General features: G+C 40.2%; 1 protein-coding gene across 1 annotated transcript; it reads left to right on the forward strand.

Annotated features, from left to right (window-relative positions):
• The first annotated feature begins 53 nt into the window (after window positions 1-53).
• LOC110977360 (electrogenic aspartate/glutamate antiporter SLC25A12, mitochondrial-like) lies at window positions 54-23,750 on the forward strand. The gene is made up of 16 exons (XM_087140012.1): window positions 54-293; window positions 2,283-2,339; window positions 3,815-3,957; window positions 5,770-5,885; window positions 10,513-10,652; window positions 11,162-11,308; window positions 12,100-12,238; window positions 13,331-13,424; window positions 13,651-13,805; window positions 14,402-14,554; window positions 14,706-14,839; window positions 16,626-16,766; window positions 17,495-17,633; window positions 18,353-18,511; window positions 18,762-18,852; window positions 20,104-23,750. Exons 1-16 carry the CDS (start codon window positions 249-251, stop codon window positions 20,285-20,287), a joined length of 2,037 nt encoding a protein of 678 aa, XP_086996138.1. The 5' UTR covers window positions 54-248; the 3' UTR covers window positions 20,288-23,750.
• The last annotated feature ends 788 nt before the right edge of the window (window positions 23,751-24,538 follow it).

Raw genomic sequence — 24,538 nt, forward strand, 5'->3', positions numbered from 1 at the left:
GGATGCCTATTTCCCTAATATGGTGCAAGTCATCCTGCAATTAACATAAAGTAATAAAAGGTCACTCGAGGGGAATTTTGTCGTGCAAACGAGACAGTTGGTGAGAAGTTGCAGAGCCTGGGCCTATTCCCTGTGTTTGGGAATTTGCCTCATAATTTCTTGCAAGATTAGAGTTCCTCGTTTGATCCATGTGCAAGTGATATTTGAGTCTCATTTCCTAAGACTGAAACAAGGAACCAGGCGTCAAGATGTTTCATACTCATGCAAGCTGCCAGCCGGCACCTGGAGCTCAGGTAGGGAACGCGAACAATTTTCAATGCTTTACCTGTGTCTGTACTGTAGTCTGTACATGTAGTTTCTGGGCACCGTCTTGCCCTGCCCCTGGTTCCCACCCCCCTTGCACCTACATGCTCTTTCCTGCTGTTGCTTTGAATTGAACAATTTGTTTCATTTGATTTTTAGCAGACGTAATAAATACATCAGCCAACTTTCAAACTTTTGCACATTTTAAAGCCTAACGGCATAGGCCTAATGCTAGCCCCTCAAGTCTTACTACTTTACTAGGCTTACTCACTTAGACAAAACAAATTTGGTAGTCTGTCTTTGCTGACAAAAATTCCATAGGGCCTACCCATTGGCCACTTTTTGACAATTTTTGAACCCCAACAATAAGAATAAGCTTTGAACGGACACTGGATGTGATGCAATTACCACAAAATTAATGGAAATAAATCACCACTTCTAATTAAGGGAAAAGTTCAGATTTAGATATTCATAAGCCTAGTCACAGGCACAATCTATCCTAATAACTTAGGACCGCAACCGTAATGGGATTAGAAATACGTTTTATACTACTCTTTCCACAGGGTTTTTTTGTGTGTTGTTTAATGTATTAATTTCAGTCGAGATGTCTCTGTTTCACCTGGTGAATAAATCAAATCAAAATCCATTTTTCCTGTCTTGTTTTGCTACATGTACATTATAGGCTTGCATCATTCTAAGTGGTAACGAAAGTGCTCATAAATATTCACATTATGCAAAACACACACACAAACCTTCTGGACATGGTCATATATTGCTGGCTTAAACGTCTTTCTTTGGTGATTCATTGTTGCATGGCAATATTAATATTAAAGTCAACAAGCAAACCTTTCTCAGTGATGTTTTCAGTGAACAAATGTTGGGTTCACAATTTGAACAGAAAAATAGTCAAAGTGAACGGTATCTTCCCCGAATGACATCAAAGCAACAGTGCCTTCGGGACCGAAAAAGTGTGGACAATTAGAAAATGCACTTTTCAGTACACTTTGCCACCTCCTCATGCAAGGTACTTAGTGTTCATGCATTGAAGAAGAGGATAAAATTGCACAAAATGTGTGTCTGAGAAAAGTTTATGGCACTGGCCCTACAACAGCAGTCAAGTTCCGGATCCTGCAACAGAAATGGCAGTTTTTTGCCCTATGAAGGAAGGGGATGAACTACATGTAGGAATGGTGAAAAGCGCCATCATCACTTTTCAGGGAAAGTGTTCCACATCCCGCCATTTTGATGCTTGAAAGAGCTTTGTAAACACCAAGTTTAAAAAAGATTATCTTGAACAACGTTTCCTCTAACAATTTCAGTTTTTCTCAAGCTGAATGGACAGTTGACTTGTGTTCAATTAGAATGTAATGTACTGGGTGAATCTTAGACAAATAATCAATGCTTTCACTTTTGTGCAAAAGGAAAGAATATTTTATTTTGATGTTATTATTGTTGTCATTGCACTTGTAGACATTCATCATTTGTTTATAGACTTGTTATTTATAATCTTTCATCATTTGTTTGTTATTTATGTTAACTTTTTCATATTCAATATCTCCAGTTGAGTCCATTCTGTTTTAATTCTGTTGTTTTCATGTATGTATTGTCTGTGGAAATATGTGGTTCTTTGATGATCCCTAATTTGGGCTGCAAACCTCTTCCAAAAGGTTTACAGCCAACCCTGTCTGAAACCTTCCACCAACAAGAATTAGTACATCTTTGAGCAAGTATAAATTTAGAATAGACACAAAGTGCACTTTTAAAATGCTAGTGAACATTGCTTCCAAATTCTTGAAACATGACTGAAGGACGTCAACCATTGCAATCTCTGACACTGAAAGGGCATTGCCTTGCATTAAACACATTAATTAAATTCACCGTTTCCCATTCACTTTAGCCATATTTGACAGTGTGCATGGAATAAATAAAATTTTACAAAGGGAAAATTTCCAATAACTTGTTCATGATGTTTTTCATAGACACTTCATCTTGTCAAGAGAGCTGACCCTGCCCTGCTGAGGCAGATCTTCAACAAGGTAAGTGTATGAAACGTTTCCTCCCCTTCCCTGAGGTTAAAAGAAGTGGGTTATCTGAAAACCTTCACGTACATATGTTATGACTTACTTGTTGGTCAGGTTATAGAACTGGATATGTCTCAATTTTATGCTGCCATATTTCTTACCTCTAAACATATAATTCACTTATCTGGCCATCAAAACAACATGCATAATGAAAATAGAATTAATAAACTTAACTGATAAGTTTGACGTGTATTAGTTACCAATTGTTCAAGGTTAACTGGATGATTAAAGAGTTTTTAAGTAAACAAATAAAATACACACCAGTAGCAAACAAACCTATTAAACAAGCAGAAATGTATAAAAAAGTGTGTGGGAAAAATTTGTCCTCCATTTGGACCAAGGTTTTTCTCTGAAAGATAAATCTAACCCTCAGACCATGAGATGAAGTCCCTTACTCTTGCTATTCTAGTGAGTCTAACGGTACGTTGAGACACCATTTTAAATTTGCTTAAAACTCCAGTTGAACTTGATTTGATGGAGCTCTCCTAATAACCCTAACCTTTAAGCCCTGATGTTATGGTTGTTTGAAGTTCTTGGCCTCTCACCTGTTGGCTGCATTCACTGATTTCAATGCATTAAATAATACTTGTCTGAGAAAATTGGCACTGTGCAAAAACACCATGTCCAAATGTCACAAAATTGGTGTCGAAATGACTGCAAGATGTAACCGCAAAATGTCCGTAAGACTCGGCTCTCAAAAAAGAAAGCACTGTGACAGTATTGGAGAAAACGTTGATGGGGTGGGCCCTGGCTCTTTTAGCATTAAAAGGCACACTTGAACCTTCAGTGTAAGAGGATGTTTTCATAAAGTAGTAGTATAAAAAATTTGATAATTTATGTTTTATTTGCTGCATGGGATTTTTTAACGCTTTCTAATTTGGAGGAGGTTTTGTTCTGTTTTTGTAGTGGCCTGTCATGTAAGTCAAACACTCGTTAGCAAAAACTTTCACCGTGATAATGTTCATATGACAGATTAGATGGATTACTTTGTCACCTACAGTACCTAGTGACAACATGTTGTGGGACCTTATCTACAGGTACTCTCACTCCCGCACCATAGTTATGGGGACATACACTCGGCATTTCAATTATTTTGTGGGGACCAAAAATGTTGTGGGGACTTGAAAATATGTCCCACATCTTGGTTCAAATTTCCTTAACAAAAGAACTTGTCCCCTGAACGCGGTGAATGCCTAGCGGTACCCATGTGCACATTTGTAAGTGTTGGATTTGGAGAAGACATGATTAGAATATATACCAACACACCTCGTATTGTTTAAATCCTAGTGTCATCAGTGACGTTGACTTGTTGGGCACTTAACACGAATACTGTAGCTTTGACAAACTTAAATTTTATCAGAAGTCGAGGGGAAAAGGGTCACAGTTGTGTTCCAGTGACTGATTATGAAGTGTGTACATATACGTTTCAGTATGCAGGTGCAGAAAAGGAAGGGGAGAAGTTTATGACGGCAGAGGATTTCATCCGAGGCTTCCTGGGCATGCAGCCGGAGAGGAATTACAACCCAAACACCATGAAGTTGTTAGCTGGTGTAGCTGACCAGACCAAGGATGGGTAGGAACAATTGTTTCTCAGTACATCCACCCTGTCAAACTCCCGAGGAGTTTGTTGTCCTTCCGAAATCCTCCCAAATCCTTCATAGTCCAAGGCGTAAGTGGTGTCTTCTTTATACTTAGGTAGTTCACGCTGGATGATGTGTAAACAGCAGGGATTTGCCTTTACAGGAGACAGGAACATGCCACTTCCATCTCTACATGTAGTTGAGTGATTCCCCGGAGCGCTTTTGTATACAATTCCCCTTTACTGTGTTGGGCACACACAGAGAATGAGCTAGTCTGTGGAGGTTGAGCTTGTGTGAAGCCTTCCCTCAAGCGGCTTTGTGCCACAGCCAGGCATTGCCACAAATCTCATTCCTAGACATTATCTTGAAATGTAAAAAGAAAGTGTGATGGAATATGAAATGTCGCACAAAACTTGTAGAGTTCAATGCTGCAAGGGACTCGGGCTGTGGAATAATACTGTCTACAACTACTTCTTGTGTTCTTCCTCAATCCTACGGTACAACATCCTTTGAAACCTCAGTGGATTTTGAAGAGTTAAGGTATACATGGAAAACAGATTTGATGGAGATGTACATGTAGCGTCAGCCACAGTTCAAAATGCACACAGAATGGGGTTGGCTTTTGCCAGTATTTATGGATGTTGGCATTATTGCTGACCATCAAAAACTGACTGCCAAATGTTACATTGTAACGTAACGCTGGGAATAAAGATACTTAAAAAGCCAGATGTTGTTTGACAGTCATCCAACCGAGACTCACTTGTTGTTCAGTGTCAGGGAGGTACATGTACATGAAGATCAAGTGGCATAAATTTGCAAGTTTTTGTTGTACTAATAATTTATTACTTTGCACTGCATTAGCTGTAAAAGACTGCCTGTTTCAGAACCATATTATGCTGGAAGGGGGCAAGAGGGGGGGTGAAACATGACTGACCCATGGCCTATCTTTTTAAACTTGGTATAATGTGAAGACACTTTGGAGTATATTAAAGTTTCAGTTTAATCTTAGGTTTTGCTGTTTTGGTTGTTTGTAGTTCATGGCCTCGCATGTCAGCTCACTTTCATTGAGCTGGTCAATGAGAAAAGATGACATTTTTGGCCTACCTAAGAGTGTGGCGGAAGATAGGCATTTTGCAATTTTGGCATTTTCCCCCAAATGGTGTGAAAACGAATCAAAGATGACATTACTATAAAAACTCCTGAAGGTTCAGTGTGGAACAACAAATGCATTTGAACATTGTTAGAGAAGTGTCAATACCACCCCCCATTCTTTCAGGGTTAAAGAAGCAAACTGACTGCAAAATGTGCATTGACACGTAGCTAAAATTTTTGCTGCTATTTAAAATTTGCCTGTCAGACCCCTGTAGGGTATGTTACAAATACATGTAGACCAGCTAGTTTTTGCTGTGTGAAAAATGCTGAAGGTAGAGTCCTTGCATGACTGAAATTTTTTCACAGTCATATCACTTTGCTGTGCATGAAAGGGCTTTTTGGGTAACTTAATGGTAGATTGTGGCCCAACTGAACAAAATGAGTTTGATGTCACTAGAACGACTTTCAAGTTAAATGCCTGATGAATCAATGAATTTGCACAATGTTAATCAGCAGGAGCCTTCAACATTCTTCACTCATATAAAGTCCATGTTCATCATCATTCCAAACTGAGTGATACGTCAAAACCAACAAGCTTGGTGTTCTCTTTCTCGAGCAAAGTAAACTAAACTCGCTGGAATGTGGCCCTTACACCCTTTCTGTTGGATTCAGTCACAACTAATGAGTGGCAGACCTCTTATTTTTGATTGCAGACTAATCTCCTTCATAGAGTTCCAAGCGTTTGAGGCACTGCTATGTTCCCCCGATGCCTTGCACATGGTGGCCTTCCAGCTCTTTGACACCAACGGTTCCGGATTTGTTTCTTTCGGTAAGTTCCATTGAGTTTTCTGTTTTTGATATTAACACAAACTCAGTGGCTACTGATTCAGCCAGTGCTTGAGTTGCTGGATTCTAAAGGTGTTTAAATTTCAGAGCAATACATTGATGAAGCCCATCTCCAACTCAACAACATTACTAACTATATCCCCCTTGATTCTGACCCCACAGGAACATTGTCACAACAGATTCAGCAGGTGTTAGATGATATGCATTCATGTGATCAACTATCAAAGAAAGTTCATAAGTTACTATCCCCAATGGTTAAGTTTAACCTACTCCCCAAGATCCACAAGGCAGGAAATCTGGGGAGGCCAGGCCTCCTCATTAACGGTTGTCCAATTGCCTAGGACAAGTAATTTCTTCTTTCGGGGAAATAGAAATTAAGGACAAATTGCCCAATTGAATGGTACTTTTTTCTTGAAATAGAAGTGTCCATTTTTCGTGGCCAAAAATAGCAGTCAGCAAATTTACCTTTGATATGTTTTTTTCCTCTTCACAAAAGCTTATAAAAAGTGGTAAAAAGTAAACAGCTATGTGGTGAACAATGGTTTTTTGCATTGTAATGTACGTGTACATGTACAAACTCACATGTATTAAGCACGCTGTACATTTAGTAGGGCACCTTTCCACAGAAGGGAAAATGCGTACACAAACTGAAATACCCTTGTGTCTCAGTACCAAACATCAGCGGTTATTGCATGTGCAGCGCAGCAGAGCTTTGACGACCGGAAGCTCAAAGACTGCTTTACATGTGGCTGTGACTTCAACGTTAGTGAATTTTGCCTGCTGCTTGTGTGCTTACTTTCTTCATATATGACACCAGGCAAAATTGTTGAGTGGTTAAGAAATTGTCGTATTGTGGCATAGCAGTTTCATCAAAAGTGTTTGGTTGAAGGAAGGAACTTACTGTCCCCGCTCAGCCATGAGCAACTAAACCAGAGTTTGGGCAAATAAAATCTTGTGTCGGGCAAGTAAATTTTCAGTGCTACTTGCCCTATAGACAAGTAGTTGAAATAAAAGTAATATTGAGGCTTTGGGGAGACCCATCGTTTCTGGAAATTGATCGCCCACTGAACACATATCATTGTTCATTGACACTTTTCTCAAGCCCCTCATTCCACGGATCCTGTCATATATCCACGACATGCCAGACTTCCTACAAAAGCTGGAAAACATAAAAAGCCAGATTCCCAGGACAGCCATCTTTGGGACCATTGATGTATATTAACATTCCCCACGAAGAAGGTATTTTTGCCTGCTGCTCTGCCCTTGTGCAGAGCGGACTCACAACACCCCCGATCATTGATGTCGCGACACTTATGAGACTTGTACTAACAGAGAACAATTTCTTTTTCATGGGCAAACACTATCTACAGGCACCGGTACATGGCACAGCTGTGGCCACTCGCGTGGCTCCCTCCTTTGCTTGCCTCTTCATAACTCTATATAATGAATCTAACAGACATGTTGTCTGCCAGAACGATGTCCTGGAAAGGGATACATTCTTTGGACACTCCTTTGGTACATGTACCACCCACAGAACCAAAGGCACTATCACTTGTAGCTCTTCTAATATCATATGTCTTATCTCTTGCGCGGTGTACAGTGTGTTGTAGAGACCAAGAACACTCTCCAAAAGTGTTTCTGTGGCCACAGATCTACGGTCAACACCAAACGACTAGATACCCCTGTGGGCTACCATTTCAACCTTCCTAACCATCTATGTCTGACATGATCTTAAAGGGCATAGAATCACTTGGGCACCGTAAAGATGCTGTTCATTTCAACAGGGAGAAGTTTTGGATCAAACCATACAATCCCATGGCCTGAACATCCAAGAGGGAAATTAGTAATTAACACTTTTTTCCCCCTCTCTTTTGTCTGCGGATTACACCCCCCCCCACTTGGGGTCCAGGTTGTTCCATTGTATTTTCTTTGATCTCTTCCCACCTTGCATCCCTTAATTGCTCAACCATACCTTTCATGCAGTCCCCTTTATCCCTTGCCCCTTTATCCAGCCTGCAGCTTTCTTGACTTTTCCTTTTGTCCTCCTTTATTTGTCCATGCTTGGCTGATTCCCTGTTTGCTTGTTTGTCCTGTCTTCATGTACATGTGCTTGTCATTTCGCCTTTGAGAAAGATTGCTAGGATTGAAACGTCAGGCTCTCCACATTTTGTAAATTTCAGAGCATGAAATAAGGGGAAACGAAGTGGTTAGACAAACATACGTACTACATGTAGCATGGTCAATATCGATCTGCTAACCAGCTTTTGATAGGACAGGGCTTCATGCAAATACGCTCTCAACACCAAAAAGAATTTTGGCATTTTAGTCAGGTTAGTTACAGGTTGTTAAAAAACAATCCAAATATAATGGATTGGTACATTAAATAAGATGCTAAACACTTTAAATATGGTTGCATTTGAAAAGGTAGTTTAGAAGCTTTCCTATTGATGCTCACTTGTATCTCTGTAGTCACAATCCATTCTGTTTGGATTGTCTTTATTAATACAACCTGTACCTTGACATTTCCTTCAGATACATGTAGCTGTCCGCCAATATCTTCTTTAGGCCTGGCAATTACTATAATTGACTTTAATTTCATGCTCAGAGATTTTAGCCTTTAAAATAAAAGCTGTTAGCAGAAACGTCGTTTTAAATATGGACTGACACTGGTCAATTCAACTTGTAAGTGAATTATTTTCGGGTTCTGCAGATTGTCTGCATGTTCCATCTTTCCTTTTTCATTGTAGTGCATGGTCGTTTAAGTGACCGTCATACCTATTTTTTGTGCTGCTCATTGATGTTGCTGAGATACATGTACATTGTGTAGCATTTGGGTGCACATGTACATAGCAATGAAAGAAAAGTAAACAAAATCACAGTTTGAATATTGACATTCATTTTCATGCACTTGGGGTTGTGGGTTTACATTAATTATGCCTGAGAGCACCGCTTTTTGATGGAGTCGTATTTTGGTCTGACTTTTTTTGTCTGAAATTAACTCTCAGTATTTATGAAACAATTAAATGAATTGTGTGGAAGTCAATAATATCGGGCCTTGGTATTTACTGTTGGTCGGACTCGGTGTTGGCCAAGACCAGGAAATACTGTACAGTATGTTTTACTTGTCGCTGCTAGTTTCTTGCTGTAGAGAAAAAGAACAAATGAAATCAAATGAAAGCAGAGAGTGAGGTTTTCGCGTCACCTTGCATTTAAGAATCAAAAATCACCCGCAAGTATTGCTGCCTAGGAGAATCTTGGTAGAGTGTACCACCGAGCAACCATTTTAGCTTTGGCAGTTCACTGTATACCAACAAGGTTCCCGCAGCCTGGACAAGTCATGAAAAAGTCATGGAAGTTTGTTTTCGTTTTCTGGGTCTGGAAAAGTCATGGAATTTAGTCAAAAGGACTAAAGTCATGGAAAAATTGTGGAATTTATCAAACACTGCGTGTGATTTCTATTAGAAATTTATTTTATTTTAGATTTTATTCGCAACTTTAAAGGTCCAAATAGTCCAAGAAAGTGCATGAACTTATTTGATTATGGATTTTCATAATTTGGTCATGGGAAAAGTCATGGAATTTACATGTAATTGTCCTTTAGGTGCAGGATTTCTGTTCCAATTTCCATTAAATATTTGAAACCCTGGGGGTTGGGGTTAGACTGCACAGTTGACTACCTGTGTACATATACGTGTGTATGTAGGAATATCATCGTGCATCCACAAAGTCATATGTGCTGTATTGTTGTTTGTACCACCCAACAATGATGATCACATGTGTAATTGTGTGCAAAAAATATATAAACCAAAAAAACAAAAACTACTGAATTTGTTACCTAGTCCAGAATGTGTATGCACTGAAGCACTTGCTGCCAGGGTTTGCGGTACTGGACACGTATGCTTCATACTCTTGGCCGGGGTCTCCGAAATCGGACAAAGGGAACTGGACCTTGTAACAAAAGACTGTACTCGGAACAAAAGACCAGGTTGCTGGGCATTACCAACATTTTTTCACTCTCAATAGTGGAGATAATCCAGCCTTGTTTTAAAAACAGTATACGGGGCATTTAGTGCGAGCAGATTACTACTGCACCACCACTCAATCCACCACTGCACTACACCACCACAGCGATGAGCCACGCTGCACGCTAATCTGGCCCCTATTGAAAAGAGGTCAGCAGCGCACTGTGACAGGTTCGTGAACAAAAGAAATTTACATAACACCGCACAATCTGGGCTCTTTTTACAAGGCTGCAGACCTGGCTGAAATACTCGGGCGTCAATAGATTTTGTCTGTCAGACTAAAGTGGCCACCAGACAGTCATTCGTGTTGGTGTAAACGTCTATTAATTGAAATGATGAATTTTTGAAGAATTTTAAAAACTGAAAATCTTGAAAGTGTCCCAATTATGTGCACTGCATTTTTCAACCACCCGGCAGCAAGTTGTTGGCAGTGTCTTCGATTTGTTGGATATTTCCCATGATGCATGCTGTTCCAATGTGGGTGTGGCTGAATTTATTTACACACCAAGTGACAACCTTTTTGGTGAGTTTTTAAAATCTCGTTTCCAGTGTGTGCTTTTAGTCCTTTTATTTCTTTTTTTTTTCTAGACGAGTTCAAGAAAGTGTACAGTGCCACTGAGGTTCATCAACAGATTCCGTTTGACTTTAACTGCGCATTTGTCGGCCGGCACTTTGGCAAAGACAAAAAGAAGGAGTTGTCGTATGCAGAGTTTACTCAGTTTCTGTGGGTAAGCATTGATGTTTCATTTCTGCAGTTGGTCACAGCTCAGGAAGTCATTCTTCACAGTTTGTATAGAGAACATACAGTCAAACCAGATTTAAGGATGACTACATTTAAGACGATATTGCACTTACAATGAGTGTATTTCTTCAGTCACGTCCAAAATTTACACATTCCTTTGAAAGAAAAGTGACTTAATACGAGCTGTGTAAGGATGAAAACACAAATGAGACAAGCAGCAGCCTGGCAGTGACAGAAAGCATGGTCAGTGGCATCTTTATAAGTATTACAGTTTAAAAGTAGTTAAAAAATTTGTCAAAAGGTGAAAATGAAACTGAATAACACATTCTCAAATATTACTTGACAAACGAGTGACATGAAACAGCTGATTGCCAAATAGTTGTGTTGAAATCAAATTCATACACAAGATGTAGAAGGTTTTTTTATTTAAAGACTGTTGTTACAGGCTGACTTCTTGCTTATTAAACATAACCATTTCTTGCTCATTCAAAACAGGTTCTCCAAGAGGAACATGCCAGGCAAGCCTTTGACCTGTTCGACGAGAGCAACCTGGGTGTCATCAATGCCTTGGAGTTCCGCAAGATCATGACCACAATCAAGTCTCACCTAATCACCGACTATGTTGCAGAAAACCTTGTCTCAGTAGGTGGTCTGGGACCCTGAACATAAACTATTGCTGAGCATAGACTTTTCTGGCTAAAGCTCACTCTGCCAGTAATGCTTCTCATCCAATGTTTGCTTCCGAATTTGTATTTTCGATTTAGTACCTTAATCGCTGAAGCTTCTGACTTAAGTCTTGGATGTTTGAAATCTTTGAGTCTTTGAAATCGTAGGTCTTTTCTGAAGTTTGGCACTATTAGGAGACCAAACAATGCACTTTTTGCACTTTGTCTTGAGGAATAGTCTAGTTTTTGTCCAAGGCATGCGCTTAAAACTCAGCTTGTGAATTGGAATCAGCAATGAAGAGTCATAAAGTTTTGGGATTTACATACATGTACATATATTAAGGTCCTAGCGCTAGGTCTTTAGGTCTTGGGAATGTAGGACAGACTCTTTCTTTGAACTCTGCAGCTCGAGACTGAGCACAGTAGCTCTCTTCAATAGCTTTCCCTTGAAAAAAAAATCTGGGAACGATTGGCACATTAGTCATTAGGGGTTCATGTCAAGAGGCATGAGAATAGTTTCAATATTCCTTGACAATTATCAAACCAATCTGACCACAAGAAAGGCCACATTGTTGAGCTGCACAGCAGCCAACAGGATGTTAGAATTTTTGAGGACAGTATAGCTGTCCTCATACACATATTTGACACAAGGTCAGGTCCCTAGGCCATGATTTCCTGGACCCTGGTGCTACGTGTAGATTCCATACTGAGGTCTTCGAATGTCTCACTCCGGGCTTAAATTGCTCGGTTTATTTTTTTGGTCCACAGGTGGCTGGAGGAGAGACTAAGCATCTAGTCAGTTTTCCTTATTTCATCGCCTTCAACTCCCTCCTTAGCAGAATGGAGCTCATGAAGAAAATCCACTCAGACATGACAAACGCTGACTCTAAATCTGGTGTCACTAAAGGTACACGTAGAAAGCAATTGTAACACTGGTTTTTTTACTTTGTGTTGGAGTCCCCATGTGAACATTTTATAGGCATCAGACATCATGTCTGTACAGGCATTCCCTCTTACAAAGAATTGGCTTGAGTCAGAAGTGATCCCTGTAAAAACTTTCTAAAAACTTGGTGGCTGTGTTTGAATGTAATGTGTTAACACGAGTATGCGCCTGGGTGCGTGCACTGGAGTATCACCCACAGGTATAAAGTGGACATATCGTGCGAGCAGGCAAGAATTAGACTTAAGCTTTACTACCGGTAGGTTATTTCAAGATAGAGAAGAAACGTAGGCAAGAAACGTAGCTGTTGATCACACAAAGGGATCCTGGAGTAATGTGCATGCAACATTTTCTTGCACTTACATCCGTAAAGACAAGTATTGAAAATAATACACACAAATGTAATCATAGTGCGCAGGAATGAGGATGATGCTGTAGGGGCAAATTGTAGCTAATTTTCCTCGTGCTTCACTGGGTAGTTTTAAATTTATAGATTAAAAGGTTATGGCTGTATTTTTTGTACAGATTAAAACTCTTTTTTCATAGTAAGGCTGTAACTGTATAATTAAAGCAGAATAGTTGGGCTCCATCACATTGCATAGTGTTCAGTAAATGAAGTGGATTCAGAGAGCAAGACCGAACATGAACATCTTGTGAATCAAGTCCATTACCAGTGAGTGAACAGTGAAGGTAGAATTTTGGGAGTATTTTAAAACTTGGCCGCTTGGATCTTTCTCCAAGGAGCATCTTGTGTTGAAATTGGGATCTTATTCAGTTTCCATCCGTTAAATGCTTGCTAGGAGATCGATCTATTCCTGACGGTGCAGGAAAGGAATGCCATTAACTTCCAAAGTTGCAGATGTCCCTCAATCCTAGTTATTCAAATCCTCTTGAGAACAAAAATTCAAAAAGGGTTTTAACTGAGGGTAGGGGTAATTCTTGACTTTCCAAGTTTGCTTCCAGTATTCTGAATAGCAAAGTTGTGTTTTCTAGTCAAGATTTAAAGGGTGGTTTAGATATCTGTTAATGAACAACATTTCTTGCTTACTTTCTCTCTAGAGGAGTTTTTACACGTCGCACAAGAGTACTCACAGATCACGCCCCTAGAAGTCTCCATTTTGTTTCACCTTTGCTGTCTGGAAAGCTCGACTGGGTAATTATTTCTTCTTTGGTTTAGTGATCATGTGGTACAAGAATAGCACCATCTACCAAGTAAAGTTTGTAAAATTGCTCATAGTTAATTGGACAAAATCAGTATCAACTGACAAAATCAGACAATTGACTATTTTGGTGTATTTACAATAACCTAAAGTTTGGAGCATTATTGTATTCTTCCAGAGTTGTTTTTAATATTTGTTAATAACGTTTTTGGTGAACAGTCGTATCACAATGAGTGACATAGACAGAGTAGCACCTAAAAATGATCTGGTTGGCGAGATGCAGATACAGCAACCTAAGCAAGAAGTGAAAAGGACGGTCTTGATCCAGGTGGCAGAGTCCATCTACAGGTTCTGTCTGGGAGCCATTGCTGGGGGTGAGTGACTGGGGCCATGGCCATAGCCATAGCTTTCTCATATTTATCTGAGGGCACCAGTGACTGCTGATTTCGTGGAGGTCTCATAGGAAAGACTTTGTTTCATTTAGGCGTAGAGGTTAACACCATCTGCATATCTGTGGCACTTATGCATGTATGCATGTACTGTGGTAAACATGGTGTGGTTAAGTGCTAGTCTGGTTTAGTGTTGATTGTGTAACACTATAGACTTCCCACATACTTGTAGAGGTTTGACTTAAAGTGAGAGAGTCTGTGCATGTGTGCGCACCATGTTGTGTGAAACAATTTATGCACTCGTTAATCCAAATCACTGGGTTATACAAAAGTATTACTTCTTCAAGTGCAACTACTATACTTTCAAAAAATGTTCTGATCAGACGATAATTAAATTTGTCCAACACCCCAGGACCTGTTTTTTAGAGTAATGTTTGACTTATCACTGGCATTTTATACTGGTGTGCATTACTGTGTTATATATTATTGTTGACCTTACAGGAGGCCACAGTGTTGCATTCACTTTTTTTCTTCACTGTTTAATTGGATTGTAATCTGTGTTCTTGATTTTCTCCCCTCAGCCGTTGGTGCCACGGCCGTCTATCCTATCGATTTGGTTAAGACCAGGATGCAGAACCAGCGTGGAGGGTTGGTAGGGGAACTGATGTACGAGAATAGTTTGGACTGTTTCACCAAGGTGGTCCGACACGAGGGCTTTTTCGGTCTTTATAGAGGTAAGGGGGGGAATGTATAATCACTTGTTGCTTCACTGAAAGTGATCTATTTCTGTGAGCCTATTGTTATCATCTTAATCATTTCGCTTATCAAAAATCATCAAAAATGAAGTACTTACTTTCTTTTCCTTTTCGTGTGTCACTTTGACAGGTCTGCCTCCCCAGCTATTGGGCGTGGCTCCGGAGAAGGCCATCAAGCTGACCATGAACGACTTTGTCCGTGACCGCCTCCGGAGGAAAGATGGTGGCCTCCCACTGTGGGCCGAAATCGTCGCAGGTGGATGTGTAAGTATCCTGACAGGATCTCACAGGCATGGTGTAAAAGCCGTTGCGAGAGCTGTGTGGCTTTTTGTGGGTGCCTTTGAGTAGCTTTCCCTGATTGACCAGGACGAAGGAGGTTGGTTAGCTACAATAAGCTGGCTTGTCAAACAGCAAAAAAACCCATCACATCACATGGTGAATGTGAAAGGTCATTCGCCCCTGCTTTAAGCTTTGAGTGGGCCTTGATGTACTGTGATTGTGCGTGATGTACTTCCATCTCTGAGTCTGTGTCGCGAGTAGGGCATCTGGTAGTTGACCCGTGCAAACCCCAAGTATGATGTCAGAGCCACTCAAACAGCTCAGGGCTAACCTATGTCAACCCAAGTGAGTGTGTGGAAGGCACCCTGATGAGAATTCAAGTGATGCTTTTCCAAGTCACTGTGGAGTGTGGTGCATTTATAATGGTTTGAGGTACTTATGCGTGACTTTATACTTGAACCCATCATAGCTTGGAACCAGAATCATGACTCCGCTCTTCTGTAATGTTGACTCTCTGCTGCAAAGTTGACTTTTTTCTCACCCTTACCCCAGAACAAATTTTGTGTGGTCAGTGGATCACCTGTGGGGTAGGTTGTGCCCCTTACCATGCATTTTAAATTGCAACCACAGTTTGCAAGATCTCTTTAAGAGATAAGTCTTAATCATTTTTGCTAGGCATATTTGGACTGCATTCTGGACAGACTCGTGACTCCTACATGGAATCTGAATTTTTCTTTTTCAAAATCTCAAAAAAATCCTGAATGCATTCTGTTAACCACTACCAGCCGGGGACTCCGAAATCGGAGCGTATGGTTTATATGCGTGGCCGGGGTCTCCGAACTTGGACAAAGGAAATAAGGCCCTGTAACAAAAGACCGTGCTCCGAACAAAAGACCAGGCTGCTGGGCATTACCGGCATTTTTCACTCTCAAAAGTGGTGATAATCCAGCGTTATTTTGAAATTGTATACCAGGGTTTTGGGCATTGAGAGCAAGCGGATTACCACCAAGGACAAAAGCGCTCCACCACCACAGCGATGAGCCACACAGCACCGCTGCACGCTAATCTGGCCCCTATTGAAAAGAGGTCAGCAGTGCACTGAGCCAGGTTCGTGAACAAAAGACAGTTGTATAACACCGCTCAATCTGGGCTCTGTTTACAAGGCTGCAGGCCTGGCTGAAATACTCGGGCGTCAATGAAGGTCACCTGTCAACTTAGAGTAGTGCCTAAAGATTACTTTGTGCGGCTATAAACAACCGTTAAATGGAATGATGAATTTTTGAAGGATTTTGAAAACGGAAAAAATTCCGGCCCAGCATTATCAACGTTGAAAAATGCCCCGGCACGAAGTGGTTAAACCAGTTTTTATATGCATGGACATCACAGGGAATATGTGCATTACGTTCAACACTCCTTGCATCAAAACAACCTAAAGAAGTGCATGCTAATGAGGGAAAATGTCAACAAATGGCCCTCAACATCAGGAAGTTCTCCTTTTTTTTTTTATTTCTGCTGCAAGCGGTTAGTTTTCTGTACTAAAGATCTCTTTCTTTGTCTTCATTTTTATTATTTGCTGATTCTGTGTGAGGAACTCTGTGCAGAATTTCAACTTCGGCTGTTACTCCCGTGGTTTACATTGAAGGAGGTTGTTGGAAATTGTTCTAGTCAGCTTGGCAAGTAAACTTCTTCAGAAGATCAGAAATGAATCATTGATTTTTAACATTCTCTTTTTTAAATTGCTGTTTCTTCTTGTCCCTGTCCATTTCCCCAGGCCGGTGCCTCCCAGGTGATGTTTACCAATCCTTTGGAGATCGTTAAGATCCGGTTGCAGGTCGCCGGTGAGATCCAGTCGGGACCCAGAGTCAGTGCAATCACGGTAGTCCGAGACCTGGGCTTCTTTGGCTTGTACAAGGTTAATGCAATTTCCGTCTTTTGTAAAGCCCCAACTAAACCCAAATCTGCCTAAACACACACCTAGGTTAGACAGCATATCAGTGGACTCAGGGCTGTAAAGCCCATCCGCTGTTACTTCGTGTGGAGCTTGAATTCCCAAATTCTATTCCAAGTACAAAGGATGTGGCTGGGGTTCTTAGCAAGGGTCTGTTGCCGAGTTGGACTGCATAAATGCAGACCTTTTCAAGTCATGTGAACATGGTGTGTACATTTCTTACCATAACTTCATTTTTGCAACATCCGAAGGCCCAACCATACCTGACAGAGCAAGACATTTGCAGGCCATGTACTGCGGCCAAGCTCAAAACAAGGTCACCTTGATGTCCTTTGTGCTGTACATGCACAAAGTTACTGAGAAATTTCACGTTTAACTTGCCGCTGTTGTCATGCATTGCAAGAATGCTTCAATTCATTGTCTGTGCTACTGGCACAAAAATCACGGTGCGTTTGCACATCCTGTGGGTTTCCACGTCCAGTCTTGAAAAAAATGACGTGCAATAAGTTATACTGCACAAATCTTGAACATTTGTTAAGTCCAACTGTTTGAAGGACTGTCGTGGGATCATGTCATTTAAAACAAATCATGTTTTGGGCCAAAAATTAAGACTGCACCCAGGACAACAGTGACGTCATACATCAGTTATTCTTTACACAGAATATGTCATTTTTTTTTACTATTTGTTGTAGGGTGCCCGGGCGTGCTTCCTTCGCGACATCCCCTTCTCAGCAATTTACTTCCCCGGCTATGCCCACCTCAAGAAAGCCTTTGCTGACAAAGACGGTCACAATAGTCCTACCTCCTTGCTCGTCGCTGCCACACTTGCTGGTAAATATCAGTCGGACCCTGGTGGTTGAGATTTTGCCGTTTGGCTGATGAAAAACATCTTTGAATTGAAGGATGCACCCTTTTTTCAAATACATATAATCCTTCAAATACACCTTTATGTCAATTTACTTGTATTTTCAGTCTTTGTTACGCCATTTACAGGGTTCTTTGGGACTTTATTTTTTTATGCTAATGTCACCTCTGTATTCATGAGCAAAACTGTGACGCCGTCATAGCAAACGCTTCAATATCACTGTGGATTCATTTAAATTTGCCAGAATGGGGGATTTTTGCTATCAGTTTTTCAGTGTTGGTGTTCTACTGTTGATTCAGTCAGGCTTCTTAATTTTGTTCCAAGAAAACCCAAAATTCTAGAGTATATACAAAATATATAGGACACTTTAACATTGGAAGCAGTCCAACCTAAAACAATTTGAGCCCAATAGAGCATCTTATTATTTCTATGCAGTTCAGAAAAATTGATAAATTTGCATAAAGTTTGTATAGAATTCAGCTCGTGGAGATTAAAAACAAACTAGAAGCCCATTAAGTGTCCCTTTGTGAGGTTCATGTACATGTACGTCAAAAAACCACAGGATTTTATGTTGAAGATCTTCAGTTACAAATGGATTGAAGGAGATAATATTGAGGGACCAGCAGTTTTATTATATTGAGTAAATGCCAATTAATGTTAAATGATCTTTTTTTGTCATCTCCAGGACCCCCCGCTGCCTATCTAGCCACACCTGCCGATGTCATCAAGACAAGGTTACAGGTCATTGCTCGCAGGGGCCAGCAGACATACTCGGGGGTATTTGACTGCATCCGCAAGATCTATGCCCAGGAGGGCTTCAGAGCGTTCTTTAAAGGGGGCCCTGGTGAGTGTTAAGACCCCAAGATGCAGTGAGCTGCATCCGCAAGATCTATGCCCAGGAGGGCTTCAGAGCGTTCTTTAAAGGGGGCCCTGGTGAGTGTTAAGACCCCAAGATGCAGTGAGCCGTGACAGGTCCTCCCTCTCAACTCAACTTTGATTTCTGTTCCACGTCACTTTCCATCTCCCCTGCCCTTAATCCCTGTCGCCTGTCTGCAGAGTAATGATGTTCCTGTTTTTTGTGGGTTTTTTTACAGCCCGTGTGTTCCGGTCATCGCCCCAATTCGGTGTCACCCTCCTCACGTACGAGATTCTGCAGAGATATCTGTACATTGACTTTGGAGGACAGTGAGTGAAAATTCATTGCTCTCGTTAATAGAGGCTTTGAATGGTAACCATCTTGTAGGGCAGTTCTTTTGTTCCACAGGGAAACCTCCTTTGTGCATACCCTGTGGAATAAAAGCACTGGCCTGCAAGATGACATCAGTGCAAACCCTTTAGATGAGTAGGGATACCAGACCTACAGCAATTGCAGGAATTCTGGCTTTTTCATATTTTGGGAACAAACCCACAATATTTGTAACTTTATTACTGCACCTAAAACTTCTAAAGATACAGTGCTTTCCAATCTCCATGTGCTGTAATGTGCGTGAAATAATGATTCAATTAACACATATTGCTGGCACTGCATAAGCAATGTCCTTTGAAATACACGTAGATGTATGTGGAAATCCAGTCTGTGAGGAGCCGACTTTGTCGGTTGCCACACAACTCGTGTTCACTGTAGATGGCCAAAGTAGGGAACCAGTTATATTTTTGCATCAAAATGGTTTTGTGAGTGTGTAAATATATATAACATGATGGAATGACAACTCATTGGCATTGTTGCATGTGTCACAACTGGACATACCGTTAAGTTTTGACTTCTAAATGTGTCAGAATGGAAGCTGAAAACAGTGAAAATGTTACATTAATTCATTGAAGTGTGAAAAATAAAATCAAATGACATTGGCTAAAATACAAAAACAACGATGGATGTTTCGTTTTGGACTAACATTACCAGTACATTCGCCGTACGGCAGATCGGTGTAAAGCACACTGCATTGTGTGCCACCAGATCATCCTTTCGCTGGTTAGCCATCGCTAGTGTCACAAGAAAATCATCACAATTGTTCACACTTTTGCAAGAAAAATAAATGCCAGAATCCATCAGCATTACTACTTAGTTCATCAGAAAAGAAGGGCAGGATACTCTGGTGTTTTTGGCCGTTATGTGCAGTTGTTTTTAGTCAGATCCCGTACGTTCATATTTAACCCGTATTTATCTAGTACTTTATGCCTACTTTACCCCTTTTCCAAATTTTGCAGCCCTGGAATGAGAACCCACTGACATACCAGTGTAAGGCATTTTCCTGACATACAGTGGTTAAATCATAGGTTGTGTCCGGAATCACTTGGCTGCTGTTTCACATTACACACGACTCAAAGAGTGAAGTGGCTGCAGTCATTTCCATAGACTTTTGCGTGATTTCAGGGCTTCAGGAATTGGAAAGATTAATCACCAAGAGTTTAAGTGACCTTTCCTCTCTCCCAAACTAGACGGCCCGAGGGCTCAGAAACCAAGCCCAGCACCCACATAGCCGACCTGCCTCCGGTCAACCCGGATCACATCGGGGGTCTCCGGCTGGCCGTGGCCACCTTCTCCGGCGTGGAGTCCAAGTTCGGCCTGTTCCTCCCCAAGTTCAGAAACCCACTGGCAACTGTGGCCGTCCAGCCCAGCTAGTAACTCAGCTGACACCCTCTCTGGTATTTTAATTTTCAAACCAGTCCCCCTCATTGATTGAGTCAAAAACTGATTTGTAGTACACTGCCGTTTCTATTTGTGATGAGGAACGGCAGTTTGCGTGTGAAGGAAGCATGCATCTTGCTGATTCATCATAGCTGCATTTACTCCCGTGGTGAACATGGAGACGTTTTTGCAATACTTTGCAGAAATCCCCAATGATTAATCAAAGTGAATGCTGGTTGATTTGCTGTGACCCTATAGATGAAGTTATTGCATGCCAAATGGTAAACATCGGGGGACACTTTGATGCCAGCACAGTCAGACAGCTGGACTTGTACAACCTTTTTTAACCTTAATCCTAACTGTGTAAATATACTAGTGAATGAAGAGCATCAACTGCAGCTGGATTCAAACTCCTGACATTACTGTACAAGTACAGTTTTCACCTAACCGTGAGGTGTCCAGCCCAGTCGGTTGTAGGCGTTTGCTTTTGGGTTGAACTCAGAAGCTGTGAAGCCTGTGTATGCTTTCACCTTGGCAACAACTTTAGACTACACAAGTTACGACCTAGATGTGGATATAGTAAAATAATGAGTGTCTTTTCAATGCCATTTCAAAGACAGAGCAAAAAATGCCTAATATTTAGAGGTAGGTTATATATTAATTCCTGAATAAAGGATTCATGCAAGAAAGAGTTAATTACCTTGTAAACTAAGACCACAATTGCAAACTGAATAACTGTTTGAAGGACAATTCATCCTTATTGACATGATAAAAATTCACAGTTCTGTTTTGTAATATTTATTGAGACAGTTCATCATACTCGTAGCCATTTCTTGAGAAGCAGTTTTGAAGAAGTCTGTCTCCAAGTGCTCCTGGTTTCATTTTTTTGACCTGGCATATTTTCCAGTTTAAATATGCTAATATGAGAGTTTGAAAACAGTTTCAGCAGCAACTTTGATACTCCATCTTCTTGGAAAAATCTTATTTTACATGGTTGTGGTTTTCATGCTGATGTTGATATTTACATTGAAAATAAAGTCTCAATACAGTCAAAGTCTTGAATTTTGACACACATTTGCCAAACAGCTTCTGCCGCATAGACCTTTTGAAATCTGACCAAGTTCTCACGTCTGAAGTGAAAGTCTTTTGAAAGAGTTCTATCAAGAGCTGTTGTAAAAAATTGATCCCATTGATTAACCGTTCAAAGAAAACTGACCCCCCCCCGCGACAAAATAACAATTGTTGAATATTAAATGCCATCGCTGGTTTGATGACATTTTGCCAGATTTCTCTTAATTGGAAAAAGGCTGAATTGCTGTACTTTTAGTTGCCCAGCATAGATAAAAATTAGCTGGCCGTAATTTATGCAGTTTTAAACACAACTGTTTGCAGATGGCATATGTGTTCTTTGCTACAATTGAGAACTTAAAATGCTTAAAAAGTAAAGCACTTCAGCTTTCGTCAGCATTGTTTGATAAAGTGGTCTCAGAATGTTTGTTCACCAATGCCAGTAAAGGGAGAGGGAATTCAAAGAGGCAGGTTTAAACCCTTTTTTTGTGTTAGTAGCAGGTACTTTTTGATTGAAGCACAGATTTTTGATAATTTTTTTTACGTATAATTCTGTAAATGAATGAATATTTATCTGTCGTTTGTGTACCAATATTTAATTCACATTTAAACAATTTAAAAGTTGACCGGGTTTCCATTTCAGACAAATTTATCTGTTAAAAGAGATGTTAAGATTCATTTTTGGCATCAGCGAGTGGAATCCATGTTGTTTCACTTTTGCATCAGCACAAAGTGCAAAATGGCATTGACAGTATGCAGTTACAGATTTTTGCTCACATACTGTGTCAATATTTCAACAAAGCCGAGAACTTTGGAAAACTGCACAAAATGTTCTTCTTTTTTTTTATTCTCTAGAGAAGTAACAAACGAGTTGTTTGTTGAGATTGAGTGGTTTTTATACTCTCAGAAAATATCTGAGCCACAATTCAGATTGATGAATATGTACATTTGGGACGGGGGGGGCAATGGGTTGTACTTGAGATTGAGATTTCTTTGAATAATATGACTCAACTTTTTTGACTCTTACGAGTTCCAAACACAACTAATTTGAAACTCTGTGTAAAGTTTGTTTTTAAAACTGTTCAGATGTTGTTCTATTTCACCAGAATTATTCCTCGAATCCTTCCTCTATTCAGGGAAGCATCCAAATCTTTATGCATGCACCTGTGTATTGTGAAATCACATTTCAATAAAACCAATCCCAAGTTTTGTTTCAAAACTTACACTCTCATTGTAACCTTGGGATTTGAGGCCCTCTGTTAGTATGACTACTGTTTGGATGCTGTTAATAAGAACCATCAACAGACTTGCAAAATGGGAGTGGATCCTGCAAAAACGATACTTAAGACCTCTTTTTTGTTCAGTAATTCTGCTTTAGTTTGCATTGGAAATAGCAAACTGAGTTCTTTGTTTTGATGTATCACTCATCCACTTTTATGTTATGTGGGTGAAAAATGTTTAGTGGTCCTGTAAACTTGCATTGTCATAAGACTCGCAATTCACTTCGTTACGTTGGACCACAAACATCATATTTTGCATGGTATTGTGAAAGAGCTTGACAGCACTTGACACCAGGTTAAGTCAATGGTAGTCACTCCTGTAAGACATTGCAAAGTGAGTAAACGTTTGTTGGTTAGGGGATAACTTTGATCTCTTAGTCAGTCGTGGCATTTAACTCTACAAGGGGTGGGGCAAAGAAATATTGGGGAGGGGGGTAGTCATAAAAAAAAAACATTTCAACAGCTAAGGGACAATTTTGTGCACAGAATCAAAATTATCAGTCTCCACTTTCAAGTATAGTTGTCATACTACACAGTGAAGGAAATGGGCAGAATCATCCCTTACAGTGTATGTGTGTGAAGTGGAACTTGGGGAGAGACAAGGAAAGACTAATGGGGGATAGAAAAAATATCACTAACAAAAAAATCTAAATGTAATGAAAGGACTTGCTCAAGAAAAACAGCGCCCTCACTTGACATGATGTCTTGGGTTGCAGAGCAGATGAGAGGTCGTGATGTCAAGCTTTTCTGTTTATAGACTCGACTTTTGTGCGGGCTTGTGCACCAGGGTGATGCTTTATGCAAGGCTTCTTCAGTTCAAAATTTTGTGCTGGTATGATGGGTTACAAAACAATATCTGTTGAGTTCGAAATGATTGCTGTGAAAAATGATTTGCTCAGCATGTGATGCTTAGATACGCTTTCATGATCCTAGCATGCAGAATTTGCGGAAAGTTGCTGAATATTGGATATTCACACCATGAAATGTATATTTTAATAGTAATAAATTAACTGTACATTAGAGCCAAATGTTTTTTCTCAAAAAGTGTCAACTTACGTCCAGCTCTGTTGACAATTCTTGATAAAGAATAAAACACTTATGACCGAGAAGTTTGTTTAGTGGTCAGTTGATCTTACCGGTCAATATATAATTATGAGTTCATATTCACCCATCATAATTCTCGTGGTGCTCCTTTATTACCTGTGATCATCCTGCCCACAAATCATTCATGCCCATAACATTTAAAGGGTAACAGAAATTGAAAACATTTAGTTCACATGAAGTATTTCAAAATAACAGTAAATACATAACCATTTCAAAAACATCGTAAATTTAATGTTTACCCCAGTAACTGTGACCCCAAAATGAATAAAAAGGTCCTGCGTTCCCCCACCCACAAAAAATTCCTTTTCGACCGTTCACCCTCCCAGGCTGATTGAATGGCATCATCGCCAGAATGCTGACATGTACAGTATACGTGTACCGTACGTTGCGCACAGTAAATGCAGTATTGCACGCTTGCAGTAGACCATGTTGTGTTTGATGTAGATTGGCCCACAGGCAAACACTGTCTCAGTTGAAGAAATACATGGTAGGAGTGTGTCCTTTAATTTTTACCTTGACTGAGACAGTATTTGCCTGTAGGCCAAGCTACATCCAACACAACGTGGACTATTGCAAGTGACACTGCACGTACTATGTGCAATGTACTTGTATATGTCAGCATTCTGGTAAACATTAAATTTACGATGTTTTTGAAATGGTGACATATTTATTGTTATTTTGAAATACTTCACTCAAAACTAAATTTTTTCAATTTCTGTTACCCTTTAAACATGTCTTGGCAGCAGGAAGCTAGTTTGAGCCCAAACTGTGGTTCATCCACAGATGTCTTCTT

The sequence above is a fragment of the Acanthaster planci genome, linkage group LG08 (genome assembly GCF_054643075.1).
Source record: "Acanthaster planci isolate LZ-2023a linkage group LG08, COTS_SCS, whole genome shotgun sequence".
Classification (NCBI taxonomy): domain Eukaryota; kingdom Metazoa; phylum Echinodermata; class Asteroidea; order Valvatida; family Acanthasteridae; genus Acanthaster; species Acanthaster planci.

Excerpts from the sequence above, each read along its gene's own strand:
- LOC110977360 (XM_087140012.1), top strand. The coding sequence starts at position 249 with ATGTTTCATACTCATGCAAGCTGCCAGCCGGCACCTGGAGCTCAG. Across the intron at positions 13,425-13,650 it reads TGTCTGGAAAGCTCGACTGG|TCGTATCACAATGAGTGACA; the intron begins GTAATTATTTCT and ends TTTGGTGAACAG. Across the intron at positions 17,634-18,352 it reads CGTCGCTGCCACACTTGCTG|GACCCCCCGCTGCCTATCTA; the intron begins GTAAATATCAGT and ends TGTCATCTCCAG.